The sequence below is a fragment of the Phytophthora ramorum genome (genome assembly GCF_020800215.1).
Source record: "Phytophthora ramorum isolate Pr-102 chromosome Unknown Phyram_PR-102_s0014, whole genome shotgun sequence".
NCBI lineage: Eukaryota > Oomycota > Peronosporomycetes > Peronosporales > Peronosporaceae > Phytophthora > Phytophthora ramorum.
In genome coordinates this window covers 929346-950453 of record NW_027150660.1, presented here as the reverse complement: position 1 = coordinate 950453, position 21108 = coordinate 929346, and the positions used below count along the sequence as shown (strand labels likewise).

Here is a 21108-nt window from a genome sequence, read left to right as displayed (position 1 = left end):
GCAGCGTTTGTTTTGGCAGCAGGCCTTCATTCTAGCATATTCGTGCCTCGCAGTCTGCTGTTTCTTAATTCGAAAGAGTGACAGTGTTATGGTCGCCGACCGACCGTCCCTTGCCGACTCTGGACATCTAGGGTGTCAAGACACCAGACATTGACAGCACCAATCAAGACGTGACTGTATTCCATCAGAACTCCGATTTCAAAATGATTTTAGCGAGCTTTTGCAAAACTATGCCGTCTATAATGGTTAAAACACTAATATAGCAAAGCACTTCCATTTTATTGTAAATATCTTGTTTATGTAACGCTAAAAATATAATAAATCCCAAACAACGTTATTTTCCGTGGCAAGTGTGTGTGTGTGTGTGGTGTGTGTGTGTGTGTTGGGGGGCGGGGAGAGGTTAACGGCGCTCTATTTTGGTAATTATCTTTATCCTATAGAAGCCTGATATGTAGTGAGATGCCCAAACAAAGAGTCCGCCTGCTGTGGCATTGCCTTTTCATGAATGCCTGCACGACCTTTGAGACGCAGAATGCCATAATTGTGCTGAAAATGAGTGGATGGAGTCGAGCAAACGGTGGGTCGGTATCAACGTTGATTCATGCGCTTTCGTACGACATATCTTGTCTTTAGAGATGTGCCGTCTGACAGAGTGTCTTACGTTTTGCCATCAATATTTTTGATGTGCATTTCGTACGACAACTCGTCATACGACAGACTGAGCTATATCATTGGCTACAATCGCTCAGAGCACCTCACATAGTCTCCAGTTCCCAGCCGCATTTCCCCATGCCCCCATCCCGTTCTGCGCGATCGTTCTCCCCCGAAGACCCCACCATTATTGCGAGAAGCAATGGTGCTACTCCGAGCTCCTCAATGCCACCCGCGGAGTCTCTCAACGCGGAGAGCGTTCGCCGCGCATGTACAACCTCCAGGACTCAAACGGCTTATCGCAGCTATCGCCGCAGAATTTCTGCATGGATCGATGCGGTTAAGAGGGACTCTGCGAGGTACTTTGACTCTAACGGTGAAATTGACGCCAATGTATTTACGCCGAAAGATTTTGAGGCCTTTTTGCTAGCTAAGACGGACGATACTGAAAAAACTCTCAAGGTTACAACCCTCAGCAGCTATCGAAGTGCTATTAAGACATCTTCCGACAGAAGAAACTGCCACTCGCTGTCGCCTACATTGATGACATGAAGACATTTTTCGTCGGTCTGAAGCGAAGCGCATCGAAGCTGAGCGCAACCAGGGAGGAGCAGGCATAGGTGATCTATCTACGAGTAGGAAGCGGTAAACCTATTCAGAGTGGCGAATTATGATGCAGCACATTTCTGCAGCAATTGAACGCGAGACTGGAGCGCAACCACCTACCTCTATGACTGTACAGCAGGCAGCGATGCTGTGTATTGCGGTCTGCCGATTAGCTCTTCTCGTCGCTCTCGTCGGTTAACACAACTCAAGATCACCATAATGCTTCGTCTAGTCAGAGAGACAGAACACGAACAGAGCAATAATGCTCGCAATTTAGCATGTAGACAGAGGAAGAGAAGACGCCAAGCATAAATGCACTTACTTGAACGCTCTGCTTCAGTTTGTCGCGCTTGCCGAATACTTTTGACCAATGGTATCATTTAGTTAGCACTGTCGTCAAACTGTCGTACGAATGCTCGACACAAGTGATTATTAGATAATATTCTTTGTTCGGTCTGCTGTACTGTAGTAGTAGTAGTAATAGTAGTAGTAGCCTGGACAGTTGGTTTTGGCGCCTCAATTTCAATAATGCAACACTTCCCCATGACAGCTTTCTGGTTTTAGTGTTGCCCTACGATAAGCAGCCCGTCATGTATTTTCAGTGTAGCCTGCTGAAATTCAGCGACCCAGACGCGGGTACAAACATCAAGTTACTAAAGCAATGGTTACCGGTACGGTTCGGATATTTTCTAAGCATTTTGCGGGAATTTCTTTGATCGATCCCACACTCTCGTTGAGCAGGGAACGTCCGACCATATAGTATTTAATGTTGCGATACTGCTAAGTTCCGCGCTACAATAATATTGATCCAAAGAGCAGGCGTGGCAGAACTGTGACGATTCTTTCAACTTGCCCGAATTTTGTGAGACTGGTGTTTGACTGTCGTATAGTATTTCCGTGGCAGAACAGCGTAGACGAAGCCCACACACATTATTCCAGGAACCTAGCAGAAAAAGTAACTCAACAATAATCAAGCAAAATGGAGGCTTACGTTCAACTCGACCACAGTACTTGGCACCACCTCCGTTTATATTCACGCACCAGGCGATGGTTAGAGCGGAACCAGAACGATAACGTTCGTGACCTTTATGCCTTAACGGCTGGAGGGGCTCCTGGTTAGAACTCAATCGTAGGGAAAGTGGATAGGAACGGACTGCAAACCAAAGAAGTTAAATGGCAACAAACGAAACTGTAGTTTGGATTCAGATTGAGAGAGAAGTGCTGATCACATCGTAATCGAACGGAAGATAGCGTGTCTTCTGAAGCCACTCTCGAACTACACAAGCGCCGCTTAAGCCGCAGTGGTAGTGGTAGCAGTACCGCCGTTCGACATGTACATCTTGTAAAGAGCGTACAGAGCGACCCCACCAATATTGAAACCGACCAGACCCACGATGATCTTCTTGGTCTTGGACCAGGGCACTTTCTTCTTCGCCGCCGCCGCCACCATCTTGGTAATCTGGCCCTGCTGCTTCGTGGTGAGTTCAGCCGCCTTTCCAGCACCTGCCTTCATGGCGTCCGCTGCCCTGTTGATTTTGCCAATGTTAAAGTTCTTCACAGCCTGGGCGACGATTTGATCCGCCTTCAGCTTTTTGGTGGCTTCGTCGAGCTGCCCAAAGTTAGCAGCACGCTCCTCGCCGTCCGCAGTCAGGTCGCTGCCCTTGAGGTGGCGCGCATTGTCGGCGCTGGTGAAGCTGGTGCACGCGATGAACGTGGCAACGACGAGGGTGAGGAAGACGCTGAACCGCATGACTGTTTGTCTCGACGGAACTCCGAGGTACGAAGAGAGCTCCTGAGTGACTGGGAGCTGGGAGATTCCGAAATGGGAAACGTGGAGGGTTGCCCACCAAGTGGAGCTGTGTTCATGTAGGAGAGACATTTGGATTACTCTGCTAAGCACGATGCTCACCTGTCCGTAAACCAATTTCCCTCCATGAAGCTCCCTTGTTCCTTGTTCCTTGTGCGCTCGTCGTGTGTTATGTGCATGTACAGTAGCATTCTCATTGATGCTGCCACTCAGTTCAATGGGACTTCCTTTCCGTTGTAATCGCCAGGCTTGGAATACAGAATACTGTAAGGTAACTAAACAAGAAGCCCCTAACTAGTAAAACAACTTTTTTCCTCCGCACCGTAAGAGTTATCGAGTGATTTGATGTTGGTTGCACTCGTGTCTGGATCGCTGAATTTCGGCAGGCTACTAGCTAAGTAACACGCTGATTGTTGGTTGGACAGCACTAAAGCTAGAATGCTGTCTTGGGGAAACGTTTCATTATTAAAATCGCGAGTCAAACTGTCCAAGCTACTACATCAGACCTGCTACTTCCTCTTTTCCTAGGTGCCAGCAACAATGTGGTACTACAGTACTAAAGTGATCTTGGCAGCCTCATTGATTTTATGCCATTCACGCTTGTCCTTCTTTGCCGCTTTTGAGAAATAACCGCCTGCAAAGATCGAACATTCATGGCACTCTGCACTTGCTTTAAAGCGTATCCACTGGAGTGTTGAGCAATACACGACTTCCAAGACCCTGAAGTTGATTCAACAGCATCGATTCATGTATCTTTATCAACCTCTTTGCCATACTCTTGTAATGAGGTCGGGCGTATTGTTGATGTGCTGATGCTGGCGAGGCCTCATTATCCGGTGTCAGGGCAGCTAGTGTTCAAGGTATCAACCAGTCTTAGACAATATTTTAGCACGTAGTCAATCTGCAATAGGCCGCGTTGTTGTCGAAATGAGGCGCTGTTATCAACTGGGGTTCTATAATACGACGTAGTACTATAATAGTTTTCAGGCATCACACGCAGAATGGATGAAACAATAGCAGCTCGCCGGTCTTGCTCCCAGAAAATCATCGACCGTCTTTCGACTTTCATCGCGACGCTCGGCAATAGTCCTGTCGGTCCTTCTCTCGGATCATCGCTGGCTAACTCCGTCATGTTGTTGCCTTGAAGAAGCCGACACATTCACGTTTCATTAATACAACCCTTGACAAGTGGCGGGCGTTGCCAAGAAGAGAACAAACGATGCTGTAAGGAAATCACTTGGGCAAGCTCGTCTGTTATAACACCCACTAGAGAACGTGTGAAACGGAGGGGTCTCTGCTGTGAAGGAATATTTGGCTTCATGAAATTCGCACTACATGTACCAACACCTTATTGCAGCAACGTAGACACCAAAACTACCTCAATTACGCCCCAACCTCGACAGTAAAACCAGCAAACGTAGCGCTCTAACTTGCTTAGTCAACCAACGTTCCAGCGCGAATACGCTGACCGCCATACATGTACCATACTACACTTCGCCGAGCGAATCTCGCGTATCTCGTTGCTCGTGTTTCAACTGCAGTGCTTGTCGTCCTGTGTCCACTTCAGAAGCTTCCTCGCCAAGCTTCAGCGTCCTCCTTCAGGAGGCGGCAGGTTGGTACGCTGAAGGAATGTTTACTGTGCACTTCATTGTTACGATGCTCAGAGTCACAGCATAATTGCTATTTCCCACCAGATGTGGGGATCAAGTATCTTGGGCTCTGTACAAGATAGCACATCGGATTGGCGTTCTCATCGCAAGCGAGTAAGGAGGCAGAGTTCTGCCAAAGCAACATACGGCACCGTGAACTCAAGAACGGCGAGCAACGGCTCTCCTCTATATTATCCTATCATCGGGTGTTGCCGAGACAGTTCACTTCTCAATCGGCTCCCGGAAGTGCTGATCCCGTCGAGATTTTCAACAGAAATGCGTATCAGCGTCTTCCTCGCTCTGCTCGTAGTGACCTTCGTCGCGAGCTGCGTCAACTTCGCCGGCGCCGAACATGCCGACAACGCCAACAGCGTCCGTCGTCTCAAAGGTAGCCGCAACCTAGCGGAGGAATGGTGGGCCACGGACGAGGAAGAGAGAGCAATCGACCCCAAGACTTTTGTCGGCAACCTGAAGGAAAAAGTGGCGGCAAAGAAGAACACCGAGGCCACGTTTATCACCAAGCTCAGGGGACAAGTGGCTGCACGGAAGGCAGCCCAAGCCGCCGGCGTCACTGCCAAGACGGAAACACTCACCAACACTCAGATTAACGCAGTTGCCAAGAACGCAGCGGAGGCGGCCAAGAAGAACCGCAAGGCGTGGCCTATCATCAAGTCGGGCCTCAAGTTTTTGTACGGCGTCACGTTGGCGACGCTCATCCTTACGGCCGCCATTGCAATGTACAAGCTGTACGCTTAGAATCTACTGGCGTAACGCGGAAAGCGATAAGTAATCTTCTCTCTCTTCTGGTTTGTTGCTTCGGTAAAACGATACTCTCCTGGCTGTAGCATTAAATGCCTGTCAGACAACAACGCAGGCTGGCCTTATGTATTGCGCCTTGTTGACTACGTCCTCAGCGGGTAACAACTTCATCGCTTCCTGTTCCTTAACACGTAAATTGGCTGTTCAGCTGGGCATCCGACACAAAGTGGCTGCCTCCGCCGCAGCGCCATCCTCCGCCGCTCTTGTACCACTCGTACCCCGCGGGACAAGGGCAGATCCGACGAATCTTCTCCTGGATCGCCCTAGCTCGGCGACGCTCTTCTTCCAGCTTCGCTTGGTCGCGGGCACGGCGCAGTGTATCCAGATGAGCAGCGTGCGCCTCTTTCGCGCGCTCCAACTCGTCCCAGTCTTCATCGGGGACGCCAGGGTCTCGCTGCTCTTTGGTCTTTTCGTCTTCCTCAGCGTCCGGGTCCTCTTCAGCGTCCACCTCGACAGACTCCTCACCAGCCGAAAGAGACTCCATCTCTTCCACTAAGTCCTCGATCGGCTTTTCTTCAGGCTCTTGCGTCAACTCGCTCAACGATTCTTGGCTTTGTGGCTCATGTTGCTGCGTCATGACCATCGAAGTGTCACTGGGCAACGACGACTGTGAGAGTACTGGTCCCTCTGGAGGCCGTCGGGACGCCAAGATGAAGTCACCTGCCATGGTTGCGTCCTTCGCAGTGATAGTACGAGCTCCCTCGGGCGTCTCGTATACTCGTTGCGCGCGACACTGCAGTAGCTCCTTCCACACTCGCACAGCATCTCGTCCATTGCCAAAGCCATCCAACTGCTTCAGCCCGGCAAATACCTGACGCAGCACCGACTCGGCTCCTCTTTCCAAGTTAATCTCCTCCGCTTCAGCCTTCGCGCGTACGAATGCCACGCCGTCGTCTGCTTCCCAGTCGGGGAAGTCGATGAACCGCGTGAATCTGCTCTTGAGGCCAGCGTTGCGCTTGAGCATGACGTCCATGTCCTTCGGGTAGCCAGCAATCACGATCACCATACCAGCGTAGGAAGGGTCCGTCATCGCGGCCACGAGCGTCGTCATGGCCTCTTCACCGTACATACCTTTGCCTAGTTCGTACGCTTCATCGATGAACAGCAGCCCACCCTTGGCTTCAACCAGCTTCTCCGTCACTTTCGTCTTGGTCTGGCCTAGATACTCCCCAGTCAGGTCTAAGCCTGAAGTCTCGACGAGCTTCGTGGTCCCCAGCGCGCTCATAGCGTGCAGTATCTGAGCCATCACCCGCGCAACTGACGTCTTACCGGTGCCAGGGGAGCCACGGAACACAAAGTGACCGATCTCAGGACGCGTCGAGCCTTCACGCGCCGCCACTGCCATCTCCATTTGCAAGCGCGAAAGTTGAGCACGAATTTGCTCCATCCGGTACAAACCATCCAGCAACTTCATCGGATCTTCATCGGTTGCTACTCGCTTCCCTGGCACGCCGCCTCCTCGACGCGCTACCAACACTTTTTCCCCAGCCTTCTCTGCGTCACTTTCCGTAATGGTTTGTTCTTCCTCAGGTTCGTCTACTACACGTTGGGCGCGACACTGCAGCAACTCCTCCCACACGCGTACTGCGTCACGGCCATTGCCAAAGTTGCTCAGCTTCTTCAGCTCCACGAACGTTTGCTGCAGCGACAGCACGGCCTCGCTTTCCAGCTCGAAAGTCTCCGCCTCCGCCTTCTCGCTCAAGAACACCACCGCGTCTTGCGCCTCCCAGTCAGGAAAGTCGATGAACCGCGTGAACCTGCTCTTGAGACCAACGTTGCGGTCCAGCATTTGGTCCACGTCCTTCGGGTACCCCGCAATGATGATGACCATACCAGCGTAGGAAGGATCCGTCATCGCAGCTACTAGCGTCGTCATGGCCTCTTCACCGTACATACCTTTGCCTAGTTCGTACGCTTCATCGATGAACAGCAGCCCACCCTTCGCCTCACCAAGCTTGTCAGTCACCTTTTGCTTCGTTTGCCCAACGTATTGAGCCGTTAGGTCCAGTCCTGACGTCTCGACCAGCTTCGTCGTGGCCAACACCCCCCATCCCATGTAGAATTTGAGCCATCGCCCTGGCAACCGTAGTCTTTCCCGTACCTGGAGACCCACGGAAGACAAAGTGACCCACTTTGGGGAGCCCAGACCCCTCCCGGTCCGCAACAATCATTTGGTTTCGCAGCTGTGTCAACTGCTCCCTGATCTCGTCCATGCGGTACAACTTGTCAAGCAACGTGAGCGGGTCTCTCTGCTCCGTTGCTGTATCCTCGCCAACATCCTCCAACGTCAGTACGGTCGCTCCGTTCACCATCGGACGGCTAATCGCCCTGCCCAGCGCCTGCTTCAGCAACTGCTCCACCGCGCCAGCGTTGCCAAAGTTCGGCTGGGTCTTTTGAAGAGCCAACTGCTTCAACAACGCCTCGGCCACAGCGGACGGACAAGTCACGCTTCGCTTCGCACAGTTCCATTCCAGAATGTCCAGAAGTTCGTGCTCTGTGTAGTCTTCGAAGTGGAAAGCGTACTGCGGAGGGAAGCGCCGCATCAGTCCTGGGTTCTGCGTCCGCAGCATTTCCAGCATCTCGTGCTCGTACCCGATCAGCAGCACCGCCAAGTCGTCGCTCTCTGTCCCCTGAACCTTCTCAACCAGCACGTCCAGCGCTTGCTTGCCGTACATGTTGTCGTTCAGGTTGTAGGCTTCGTCAATGACCAGCACTTTCCCCTTCGACATGTCCAGAATCTGGGACGTTTTCGTCTGGGACTCGCCCACGTGACTGCCGACAAAGTCACCCGCCGTCTTCTTCACGACTTCCCCGTTGCTCAAGAAATGAAGCGCCTTCAAAACACGCCCATAGTATCCGGCGCACGTCGTCTTCCCCGTACCAGGATTGCCCAAGAACAAGCGATTGAGACACAGCGGCACCGTCTCCTGCCCCTTGAGTTCGCGCTCGTAGTTCTCGTCACTGATGCGCACCAGCTTCTTCATCTCCTCTTTAATCGTTCGCCAGCCAGTCTTCTCCTCCACTTCATCCAGTACTGCCTGAAGCTTGGGGTTCGTGGACGGACGACCGCCAAGCAAGTCCACCGTCTCAAACCTGAGCGTGAGCGTCCCGTCAAAGTCTTCGCGCGCCATGGCCTCTTTGACCGCTTGCTCGAACAGCATCCGTACTGCTCGCGCATTCCCAAACCCTTTGCGTCCCGCAGCCTTGGCTAAGCGCCGACACGCAACCTTTACGATCTCCTTCTCGTAGTCCCAGCCACGATCTCTTGCCAACCCGTCCCACACAACCTCCAAATCGTGAGCATCAAAGTCTTCGAACGTAACTTCTTGGAAGCGCGACGGGAGGCCGTCGTTGTAGGCGTACAGCTTCTTCTGAATGTCGTCCTCGTAGCCTGCGAGGATAATCGACAGCTCGCCCCGCATGTCCTCAGCTGCTGGCAACAACTCCGCCACGATCGGTTTGCCTTTAAAGTCACCCGCAGGATCCAACTCGTACGCCTCGTCGATGAACAAGACGCCGCCCGTCGCCTTCTCCAGTTGCAAGCGGAATTCGGCTGCACCATCGTCCTTCAGCTTCTGCGCACTGCACTCCACGAAGGTATTTGTCGGGCGGATCTTCGAGTCCTTCAGAACGTTGGCAAACAACCGCGCCACGGTCGTTTTCCCTGTGCCCGGATTGCCTACAAAGCAATAGTTGAAAGCCATCGCGTTCTTCTTTCGTTGGGTAGCAGAGAGCTGCTGCAGCGCCATCGCGTTCTTGAACAGATTTACTGCTGCGTGCTTCACCTTCTGCAGACCCACCAGCTTCAGTAGATCATCCATTGCGTCCGACCGGCAGCCGTATTGACTCTGCAGGCTCGCCCACTTCTCCTTCGCAGACATGGAACCAGTGACGATAGAACTGATCCCATCAGCTGAGCCGACCACAGTCTGTACAAGCTTCGCCTCCGTCTCACTCAACCATATACTACTGGCCTCTGGATAAAGCTCAGCGAAGGTCTCAAGCAGCTTCCGTTGGACGCCTGAGGACTTTGACTGACTCAAGCGAACAGCCAAGCGGGCGATAGCGACAACCACGAGTGGGTGTGCGTAGCCGCTCTCATCGCACACCCGCGTGACGTATTCCTCCAGTTTCAAGCGTGCTTCTTCCGTGTCTTGCTTCCGTACAGCGAGCAATTCCAGCGCCAGGAACAGATTTCCATCCTCTCTCAGCTTCCCTTGACTCTGCACCGTCTTCACGAACTTGATCCCACCAAACGCACTCGTCGTCTGCTCCTTGTTGTCCGTAATTGTTGCTGGGATAAACTTCAACTTTGCAGCCAGCGATTTCTCCACGCGTTGAGGAATGGCCTCGACGGCTCCTGTAGACAGCGATTTGCCATCCCACGGGTACCACACGCGCAGCTTCTCGTACAGCGGGCTCACGGACCCGGCTAACAGTCGAATTTTGTCAAGGGTTTCGTCAGAAATGGTTGACGGCGGCTGCGTGGGAGCAACCTTTTCCTCGTCCAGGTTTGCTACTCCTGTCGGCTTCTCGAAACTAATTTTTAGTGGTGCTTGCGTCACTTGCGTCTTCTCTGGCAAACAATTCAAGATTTTCTCCTTGTTCACGCCCGTAATTTCGACCCGATGAGTAGGGAACAGCGCGTGGGGAGCCCACACGATCCAAGTGCCTCCTTTTTTACCAGCCTTTGCGTCACGATAAAGCGCGTCATATCCGTGTGAGCATTGGCGACTTGCCCAATTACGCAAGACCACACCTTTCTTGCCTTGGTTCTTTGGGAAATCGACGGGATTTCTCAAGTGTTTCACCGTGTGAAGACGGCCGAAAAGGACAGAAGCATTGCCACACACAACACGCTCCAAGTTTTCCTGCGTGGCCTCGCAGACCTCAATTCCGTTCAGGTTTGGTACACCGAAGTCTTTCAGCTCGAACTTGTCGATATGGACCTTCTGCAGCTTTCGGTTTAGCACCACGAACACGGGAAACTCCACCGGAGCGAACACAGTATCCGACCATTTCGGAGTCGTATCGAGACCTTCCTTAAACCGGTGAAGCAGTTGCATCTTACGACGCAGGAAAGCTCGTTTGCTGGCGACACTCATCGTGACATTCGTCACACCGTCCACATCCAGCAAGACTCGGACATCTGCTGCTGGCCAAAGACTCAACGTCTTGTCACTCATGGTACGCTGTGTGTCCTTGATCGCTGCATCCAGTCGGTGCACTGAACAACGTGGACAGTCCGAAGGCGGACCGCTACTGCAAAGTTTCAACGCAAATGAGTGACCCGCCGAGCACACCCATTCCGTTTCCTTTGAGCACGTCACCGTGTCCGCTGATGCTCGGCAAGGCACTGTGAGTTTACTGCCACAGGTCGCAAAGTTCCAGCAAGGCTTTTCGACAGCCTCCTTGCAGTGCACGCTATCGACCTCCTCCGAGCACTTCATGGTCACTTCGTGTCCGCAATTTAACCGCTTCAACGCACGAACGATGCATGGACTTGGGGGCTGCGTACCCTGCAGAATTTTGAAGGCGTCGCAGCACTTCATCTCGATATCGTGGCCGCACGTAGTGGTCCGACGGAACCGCACAGAGTCCACGCAATCCTTGAGTACGGCTCTTAGGTCTGAAGGTCGAGCTTGAGGTAGCGGTAAAGTATCCACGACCACGCTCTCGTCGTGCAAGAGCTGAATCGCGGGACCCAGTTCTGGCCATGGGTGCCACGCGCTCAGATATTTACGCAAGTGGCATGGCAGACGCACAACATGTCCGCAAAGTGGTAAGTTCACACGCACCAGTTCTTCGCACACTGACGTGGAGCGGCGTGCTTCGCTGCATTTCATCTTGGTCTTGTGGCCGCAGGAGCGAACGTACTCTACGTCGCGCGAGCATTGAACAGCGAGTCCGAAGGCGCGGAAGTTACTCGAGTCCCCTTCCTTCACCACTTCTAGTGGATTGATATCCGTCTCGAGACCATCCGAGCTTTGATCGACCTTGACCAGCAGTCGGTCTTTCTCAGAGCAAGTGGTAGAGCACTCGTGGCCGCACTCAGGGTTTGAAATGACGACGGGCTCCGCGCATCGAGAAGGGGTTTGCGCCAGCTCAAAGGCTCGCTCACAGCGAACCATCTCGTGGTGACCGCAACGGCGCTGAAACTTGACCGTTTGCTTGCAGAAGTAGTCTTTCGGTCCGTACGACTCGCCCTCCTGGACGAAGCCCAGCGTTGGACAGGAATCCCCACTCCAGTCCTTCAGCGTCTCCGCTGTCGGACACGACACTGTCGTTTCATGGCCACAGCGAGGCAGAGCCACCTTCACCTTCTCCTTGCAAACAAACCGACGGGTTTGGTTCACGTAGGCCTGGCGATCATGACACGATAACGACACCGTGTGCTGGCAAGGCGGCGAGAATTCCACCCTCTCGATGCACGGAGGCGCTTGGCCCTTGGAATACCGATCAAACTCGCTGCACGTGCACTTGAAGATGTGCTTGCAGTCAGCGTACACGAACGGCGCGATCGCCTCCTTGTTGCACACAGGCCACGCAGCACGCTGAGCCTCAATGTCACTGTGTGCGTGGCACTTCATCTTCTGACTGTGGCCACAGGGCAAACTCACGTCCACACGAACGTCACATTTGTACTTCTCGAGGGCTTCGTGGACGGACATTTTGCCGCACGAGGCCGTCACTGCAGAGCATTTTAGCACGCGCGGGTGGCGGGTGCAAGGCGACGCAACGTCCACCTTGCAGTTCTTGTTGTGCTTGTCCACGTGAGGCCAGTGGCACATCAACCCACACTCGTGAGAGCACGACAGCTCCACCGAACACACCACCGTGCAAAAGCCCAGCTTCAAGTCCTTCTCCTCTTTAGCCAACGCCACGGAGCTTCGGTGTCCAGGGCAGCAGATCGGAAGCGCAGGACCAATCCGCGGCCCATCGTACGTAGTGATTTCTGAGCCCGTAGAGTTGTCACACTCGGCCTCGTTCTTGAGAAGACTCAGCGTCTTTTGCCAGTGCGCAGTCTCGCCGAAGTACTCCACGTTACCCACGACGTACATCCCGAGACGCGCTCGACTCAGCAAGACGATCATTCGGTTCTGGAGCTTCACGAAGGGCGTGCGAGACTTGCCGTCGATGACCAGCGATATGATCACGACATCCGCTTCGTCGCCTTGGAAGCGGTCCACAGTGGACATGAAACACGCTGGGACGGGCTTCGCGTCTCGTCCCTTAGTCATCGTGCGCAGTCCAACGGTGTTCATCACTGTTTTCCTCATCAACATGAGCTGGCCTTTGTATGGAGTCAGCACTGCGATGGACTTGGGAGGCACACCGCAGCTCACCAAGTACTGCACGAGCTTGCAGGCCATAGCCGCTTCCTGGTGGTTTACACGGGACAACCCGACCGACGCTCGCTGTTGGGCGCCAGTGTGCGTCCAGAAGAAAATGTGCGGCGATACCCCGGGGACTTCGCGTCCTTCTCCTTCACAAGCATCCAGAAGAGGAGCTGTACGCTTAGCTCTGTTGGCTCCACCAATGACTTTAGTGCTGCACACTTCGTGGTCTTCAATCGTCGTGATCTCGCTGTAAAAGTTGCGCGTGAGGTCACAAATGTTCTTGCGCATTCGCCGCTGGATCGACAAGACGGAGGAAGGGACCTCGTTGCCGGGAGGAGCACTGATCAGCCGCTCGAACATCGAGATGTTGATCTTGTTGACTCGCTCGAAGTCGATGCGGCCCATGACCGACGGCTGCAGCTGCATGTGGTCGCCAATCATCTCCAGCTTTCGAGTCGAAGAGCTGAAGCACGAGAACAGCAGCGGCTCCATCACTTCGGACGCTTCCTCCACCAAAATCGCGAACGGATTCGTAGTTCGAATGGCCTCGAGGCGGGACACGCACCCAGTGATGGTCCCACCGATAACAGCCTTGCCCTCATACACCCGAGAATTGGCCCGGAGAATCTCACGATGGAGTTCGATCTTCAGCTCTTCAATTGTCTTGACGAAAGCGTGCTGCATGCGCGTGTTGAGCTCCCCCCACAGGTTCAAGACCGAAAAGAGCGCGTTCCACCGCTCTTCCAGCGTCATATCCCAATGCCATTCCTCAGGAGGCAGCATCGTCTGGTCCGATACAGTCCAAGGAGCCCTCTCTTCGTCAACCTCCTCGTCAACAGTCTCCATTGCCTCATCGTATTCATCTTCTTCAACCTCGTAGACTTCGCGTAGATGCTGCAAGTGCTCGGACTCCTCGACTTCGTCCTCGTTCGCGTATTGTTCGGCGTCGACAACGTCCTCCAGGTCGCTATCGGAGCTGCAGAGATCGTCTTCCGGCTCTTTCGATTCCTCTGCGCCTTCATCTTGAACACCAGATTGACCGGACGAGTGCACGGGCTGAGCGTCCGATAATTCTTCAGGCGTAGTGTCCTCCTTGTCTGCAGGCTGAATATCCGGTAATTCTTGTGGCGTGGCTTCCTCTCGGGTTACAGCTTTCTTGTAACCTTTTGCTGCAGGCTGAAGTTGGGTTGCCAATAGGTTATGACGCCCTACGTGGTCCCTGCAGTAGTCAGAGCCAGACAAGGGCTTCCCTTTGCATGGTTTTCCCTTCTTGGTGCTGGCCTGGCATTTGTCAGCACTGCTTTGGGCCCTGCGAGCTTCTTCGGCTTCTACAGCAGCGTGGTGTTTCCCACAATACTGCCCTGTCGTAGCAATCTCCTGGCACGACACACCACGTTTCGAGACCCATTTGCAGTACAAGTCCTCGGCATGAGCTTTGCAGTAGGAAGAGTTGGGCTCTGCCACTTCCGAGCACATTCCATCCAAGCCCCAGCACAGCGGATGTCGCTCACACGAATGCCGAGGGGGCTCGTCCACAGCAACGTCCGCCACCTCATCTCGAGCCAAGCACACGAAACACGCGTGATCTTCGCAAAACGCCTGCGTCTCGTCCAGTTTACTGTTCTTGCACGTGTCAGCCGAGCACAAGTGTCTCTCGCAGTACAATCGCTTGGGAGTGACTCCATCGAGGCAGAAACCTTCTCCATCCAGCGTGAACATGCACGAGTGCTCGCGACAGAAACGACTACCATCGTCACAAACGGCCACGCAAGGTTCGGGTTGGAACGCACACGCTGGAAGAGGGCAAAAGCCTGAGATCCACCGGTACAGCACTTCCTGCGGGTGGAAGCTAGCGTCGTAGTGCTTGATCCCGCCATACAACTGGGCGATATCTGCGTTCCTCAGTGCTAATTTCTTCTTGAGCACAGACTCCACAGCCTCGAGTGGAGACACTAAGCGGCTAGAAGCAGTCTCCAAGAAACCTTCGCTGTCGTTGTCGCTCAACAATTCCTCCTCCTCTTCGCAGTCCGCTGAGACCGCAGGTTTATCTTCAACTTCCGGTTGCATAGTCTTCCAGAGCTTCATAAGCGTTGCCACCGCAGATGACGCGGCAGGGACAGCACTCTGAACAACCTTCCAGTCTTCAATACACAGCGATTTGGTTCCGCCTGCAACAGTATTTTGCCCCTCAACGATGGGGGCAAAGCAGTCACGAAACTTGTGCCACTGCTCACGCAACTCCTGGCACTCCTCGATACGCACAGACACTGCACGGACACTGGGGTCGGAGAAAGCCACGTTGCGCTCACGGTACTGCTCCAGCTCCGGCTCATTGCAGCCTCCACCGATACGCACAAGCCTCTTGAAGTTGTTGCCTTGGTAGCTCCTGTGGTAGTATCTACCAAAGTAGGGAGTCGCAGTTGGAGCATGGCCCAGTGTAGGTTCCGACCGCAGCAAGTCGAGCAGGAACTCGTCGATCGCGTGGTTCTTGTACGAAAGCACCAGGATCGGCGGGTCTCCAATGTCGCTGTTCTTCATCTTCCAGAGGTCTCGCACGATCAGCAAGGCTCGAACCACGACAACACCCAAGTAGGATTTGCCTGTGCCAGGTGGTCCTTGTGTACAGTGCACCGGGTACATCAGCGCCTCGGTAAAGCTCTTGAGTTGGCCGGCATCTAAGGTCGCACTATTCACCAGCGCCAGCAACGACCTCTCCAAGCGGCTACGAAGCGCTTCATCTCGACGAATGTCGACGATAGGATCTAGTAGTGACATCTGGATCACCATCCGCATCAAAGCGTTGGTTACCAGTCCACCACTGTCCATCGTAGAGTAGATATCTTCATCGTCACCCTCGTAGTCATTGGCGACTTGTTCGAGGCTGAAGCTCGCTTCATCGCACAAGTTGAGTAGCGCGCCGTCCTGGAACGGCATAGGCATGTGACGCTGCGTCTCCAGAGCTTTCAGCACTGGCACGAACTCCGGCACGAACGTCTGGCAGTCGATAATTGCGACAGCGTCTCCCACAACCGGATTGTGCGTCAGCATGGCGTTTCCTGGCGCCTCGAGGTACTGGAGCAGGCGGAACGTCAAGCAACCTCGCTCTCGAGCCCTGAACTCGTCGATGCTTTTGCCTTGGAACACAATCTCAGCCCAGTAGATCTCGTCAGTGGTCCGTAGAGAGGCCTCACGGCTGGCAAGCCGCACGATTCCGATCAAGTTGGGGCTTGACAGGCGCTTCGTCGTGCGCCAGTGGATCGCCATCGACGGTGGCCGCCTCGACGCGACCTGCTCGATCGAGATGGTCCCGTCATACTTCACCTTGGAGATGAACGCGTCGTAGATGTGCGTCGAAGCAAACTTGGACGGAGGCCCCCGAAGCCGCTGCTGGTACTCTCCAGCACACTTGCTGCACAGGCCTTTACTATGCTGTCTGTGAGCACACAAGCAAGTAGCGTAGCGGTCACAGTGCGAGTTCTTGCACCTGAGCAGAGCCTCCTTGCCCGGGAATGGCCACAGGGGCTGGTCGCAGACTTTATCACCCGTCTTCACTGTACAATGTGGTAGCAACGCGTTGTTCCCTTCCACAAACGTCATGCCGATCCACAGCTCTATGATCGTCGCGAAGTATTCCTCGCTACTCTCATATATTCGTCCCTCAGTAGAGCGGGACGTTTGCAGCTTGGGTAGCAGCGTCGGCTGGAAGTTCTTGTAGTCCGCAAGCCACGCCACAGTTGGGTGTCGCCAATCCTGAGCCGCTTTCTGCACAACTTCCGTAGCTTCACGATCTTTCACCTGGACAATCCAGGGCTTGTCCAGCTCTGTCAACAGCGCTGCCAAGCGACCACGTACCGGACGATGAGCCTTCAGTCGGACACTTAACTTGCTGTCCGCTTCTGCGATCATCTCGTCCAATGCGTCCTTCACGTCGTCTCTCTTCAGGTCCCACGTGAACTTCATCAACCGCTTCACGACTCGCTCAACCAGCTCAACGCTCTCTAACGTTTCGTCATTGCCATCCAGAGCTTCCTCACCTCCGTCGTGGCTCAGTAATGACGACACTGCTCGACTGCACGCAGGCAGTGGAGGCGGTGCGATCGACGCTGAAAACGGCAGTCGGGCCAACGCCGACAGCAAAGTCTTCAGCGCCTCCAGCGGTAGATTATCGCCCCCTTGCCAGCAACTGACCCAGGCCTTGTGCATGTGGTCGATCGTCTCCTTCAACTTGTGGTTCGGACACTTCTTGAGTGAGCGGATGAACTGCAGGTTCGACGGGTTCGACGGCAGTTGTTGAATCCGGTTGCCACCTCCTTGAAACCCGCGACCTCGGCCTCGACCTTGACTCCGGTCATCGTAGCCTCTTCCTCTCCCCCGCCCTCTGGTTCCTTGCCTTCCACCTCCACGACGACCGCCATCACGACCTCCAACCATCCTAGCGCTCTACTTGTTTGTCCTCTTTGCTCGGGGAGGATCAATTCGAAGTGAGGCACGAAAGGACCTGACAGTGATGGACCTGGTCACGTCAGACTTTTCCCAGAACTGGTCTAACGTCAGAGGGGTGACAATACGGTTATCAAAGACGTGTATTGACGAACCTTGGTCTCAGAACCACATGGACGAGTTCTCTCTGCGTGTGGACAGCATGCGCGTCTGCCGCGTTTGTCTGCGGCTGTTGCGGATGATCTCCATGGTCACGATGGCCTTCTGCAGGAATTCGGGCACTTGGATGGTCTTGTCGGCGGCGCGTAGTAACGAGGGGAAGCCCAGCTTCTTGGCCACCAAGTTGCCTAGCAGTCGAGCGCAGCGTCCGTTGCCGTCGTGGAACGGGTGGATGTAGAACACGAGCACTGCGAACGCGTAGTAGGCGCACAGAAGCGGGCGGTGCTCCCAGCGCTTGGCGTCGTTCAGAGTCTCGATGAGCTTGTCCAGCGCCGCTTGGATCTCCCCGGCGGGGAGGAACACGCGGTAGATGCGCGGCGAGGCATAGCCGACCGCCAAGTCGGTTCGAAGCACCCCCGCCTGTCCGCTGGATGCTGGGAGGAGGCACTTGTGGAGCGCGAAGAGCTGCTCGCGCGTGATGACACACGACGTGTCGTGCATGACGTCGTTGATGACGTCCAGCAACTGCTTCCTCGGGTTGTCCGCCGCCGAGCTTCTGCGCGTCACTGGCGTGTCATGGGCAGACCCGATCGCGTCGTACAGGTCGCTGGACGTGAATGTGGCGGGTTTGGCGCCGTCACAGCAATCGACAAGCTCCGACCTGCGTTCGAAGGTGTCGTACTCGCCCTCGAGCTGCTCCAGTAGCTGCGTACAAAGTAGAAAAGGCTGGTTAGTATGTACAGCGGCTCGAGCCATGGGGATCCAACAGCGAACCTGTTCGATCTGTCGATACACTGGAGACTTTGGGTTCTCAGCGAGTCCGAAGAGCTTCTCACCTGCAGCAGAGCGTCAGTTTAGCGATAACAGTATTGGTTGCTGAGAATCGTCACTTTACCGTGTGGAGACTTGGATGTTTTCGTGTGGAAGGGGGTCGCTCTTGGTGGAGGCGTCGCAGGGATCGGCTCTCGGCCAGGGTGAATGTGTCCTGCACAATACAGCGTTACCGAGGTTAAAACACCATTCAGTCAAGGTCAGAGGCCCCGTATCTCTTGCCTGGGACGTTGTACTTGCACAAAACGCAGTCTGGAGTGGCGGGCGGTGCAGGCTCGGCAGGTGTTGGCGTCTCTGGGCCATCGTCAATCTCCATGTCATCCGTGTTGCTGGAGCTCACGTTGTCGTCGTTGTCGTCGTCTGCGCTCTGCTCCTTCAGATACGTTTCCACCTTGTGGGAAAGCTCATGGACATCGCTGAACAGCTCCGCCTCCGTCGGACTAACGGTGTACAGGTATTGCAAATAGTACTTCAGGTGCCCCAGTAAAGCCCACTTGGTTCGGATCTTGCCGCTGCACTCTTCGACCACGTGCTTCAGAGAAGAGTCGTGCTCGTGGGGCTCATCATGACCGTGCTCACGCAGCGCGTCGTTAAAGAGACCGTTTTGTAGCAGCAGTACCAGCGAGCGTAAGATCGGCACCACCGCTGCGTGGTCTTCGCTGCTCATGGAGGTGGCCAGCGTGTCCACCATATCGAACAAGCCCCACTCCAGAGCGAGTGGAGTGGTGTCGCAAACGTTCACTACAAGCACACGGTTAATAACGCAAGGGTAGCTCACAGACGCGGATGAACTTACAGTCGTCGCGCCGAATTGACGAGTCGGTCAGCTCTCCGTTCGCTGTGATGGCATTATCCAGCGTCTGGCAATACTGGAACCGAGGAATACGCCCGGAGCCGATGTGAGACGCAGCAGCACTGAGCAGCTCCTGGCGAAGTGTGGACAAAATCATCACAGAGCGAACGACAAGCTGGATTCGTTGCAACTCGTGTTGATCTTCGGACATGACGCGGTCCGAGTACCAGGACAACACCGCGACCGTCGACATTTTGCAGATCATCGGTACAGATACGACGGTTTGGATTCCAGCGCGCCGAGCGTGTGGAAGCAGGAAGAACTGGGACTGCTGGGCTGCGTGCAAATCGAGCCATTCTGGGTGCTGTCCACTGAAGACACTGCCGATGTGGCCTTGGCCAGGATCAATCATGATCATGGAGGACACCTTCCGATACTTTTGGATAGCATCTCCCCACAGCGCTGCAGTATCAATTGGGCGGTTCTTGGACGCTCGGGGCGATAGTATCGCCGCACCTTTATGCTGTCCCTGAAGCGCCGGGTTGTTCTTCTGCCAGATACTGTGAGTGATCAGGATGCAGTTACCGTCGTCGTCCAGCACGGGGCAGTGCACTTGCCCCATCAACCAAGGGTCCTTCAAAGGCAAAAATGACAGTATAAGCGACATCACCAACAACTTCCCAGAAATCCAAGAACTGTCATACGTACCCGAGTGATGACTCGCAGTGTGAACTCCAGCGCTGCAGCTAGCGTCGCGTTGTCGATGTGGTCGACAGCTACCGTAGCTCGGAACCCGCTCTCGGTTGCGTGATTGGCAATGAGGAACTTGGCCAACTCGTTGTGAGCAAAGTCGACTGCATCCGACAGTGGCGACGAGCCCCATCGATCCAGCAAGTTGACATTCGCGCCGCAGTCGACCAGATACTTGGCGATCTGCAAATGGCCTTCCGCACTCGCAACATGCAGCAGCGTCCGCAGATCATAATCCTCCATATCCGGCCGCACAAGCTCCGGCACAAGCTCCTTGAGATTGTCCAAATCCCCTCGTTTCGTCGCTCTGAACGCCAGCGCGATATTCTGTTCGTCCTCACTGCTCTTGACCTGGCGACTCACCAATTTCTTCTTCTGGTGGGCACGCAGCATCTCCGCAATGGCGAACTGCTGCTTCTCCAGCGCAATGCTAATCGGCGATCGGCCGCGTGTATCCACCACATTGGTACGCACCCCCGCCGAGAGCAGCAGCTCAATGACTCCCAATTGTCCGTTCTCCACCGCCACATGCAGCGACGTGCGTCCTTCGTCGTCCGTCACGTTCACTTCCAGTCCTCCGAGCCACGAGCGCTTCACCTTCTCAGCGTTTCCCTCCTGTACGGCCCGGAAGAAGGCGGCGATATCAAGACTGGACCCACTACTGCAACATTACCACCCAAGTCAGTAACTTCAACCTGTCACGAAAGTTGCACGGGCATTTACCGTCTCATCCCCTCGTTCTCGCCAGTCGACGGATTCTTATTCTCAGGGAACAGCGTCATCTTGTTGATTCGTCCGAGAGTCGCGTAGTTGGCGCGTTCCAGCAGTCGTAAGATGGCTACATGTTGCGTCTCGAGCGCGCAGTCGATGGGAGAACGGCCCCAGCGGTCCAGTGCCTCGGCGTAGGCTCCGCACTGCAGCAGGTAGTCCACCATCTCGAGCTGCTCGTCGCTCACGGCGATGTGTAGCGGCGTCCTGTTGGGAAAAAAAATGCAAGGAATCAGCTTGTTTCAGCTCCAAAAGAGACTTTCGACCAGCTTTTGGCTACCGCTTGTCGTAGTCCGCGGCGTTCACGTCGGCGCCGTGTTCTTCGCGCAGACGGCGCATAGCCTCCAGGTTGCCCTCGGCCGCAGCCCAGCACATGGCCGTCGAGTGCGCGGCGGCCCCAAGCTCCATGCTGCAAGTCTGCGAGTCCTCTACTGGAGAGCACCCCGTCGAAAATGATGTGACCAAAACGTATCGGTTTTGACTGAACTTCAAGTT

The 21108-nt window shown here is 54.5% G+C and overlaps 4 protein-coding genes across 4 annotated transcripts; 1 reads left to right on the top strand and 3 right to left on the bottom strand.

Moving 5' to 3' along the window:
* Positions 1 to 2548: 2548 nt before the first annotated feature.
* Positions 2549 to 3007, bottom strand: KRP23_12186 (uncharacterized protein; the record flags this gene model as incomplete). Its single annotated transcript, XM_067882771.1, has 1 exon — positions 2549 to 3007. One exon carries the CDS (start codon positions 3005 to 3007, stop codon positions 2549 to 2551), a length of 459 nt encoding a protein of 152 aa, XP_067739794.1.
* Positions 3008 to 4989: 1982 nt separating this feature from the next.
* On the top strand, positions 4990 to 5469 carry KRP23_12185 (RxLR effector protein CRE9; the record flags this gene model as incomplete). Its single annotated transcript, XM_067882770.1, has 1 exon — positions 4990 to 5469. The coding sequence occupies one exon, from the start codon at positions 4990 to 4992 to the stop codon at positions 5467 to 5469; it is 480 nt and encodes a 159-aa protein (XP_067739793.1).
* A 187-nt stretch (positions 5470 to 5656) lies between these two features.
* Positions 5657 to 17303, bottom strand: KRP23_12184 (NFX1-type zinc finger-containing protein 1; the record flags this gene model as incomplete). The annotated part of the gene is made up of 2 exons (XM_067882769.1): positions 5657 to 7542; positions 7634 to 17303. 2 exons carry the CDS (start codon positions 17301 to 17303, stop codon positions 5657 to 5659), a joined length of 11556 nt encoding a protein of 3851 aa, XP_067739792.1.
* Positions 17304 to 17474: 171 nt separating this feature from the next.
* On the bottom strand, positions 17475 to 21021 carry KRP23_12183 (Ankyrin repeat, PH and SEC7 domain containing protein secG; the record flags this gene model as incomplete). The annotated part of the gene is made up of 8 exons (XM_067882768.1): positions 17475 to 18176; positions 18246 to 18307; positions 18367 to 18456; positions 18525 to 19043; positions 19099 to 19729; positions 19804 to 20506; positions 20569 to 20820; positions 20894 to 21021. The coding sequence occupies 8 exons, from the start codon at positions 21019 to 21021 to the stop codon at positions 17475 to 17477; spliced, it is 3087 nt and encodes a 1028-aa protein (XP_067739791.1).
* Positions 21022 to 21108: the final 87 nt, after the last annotated feature.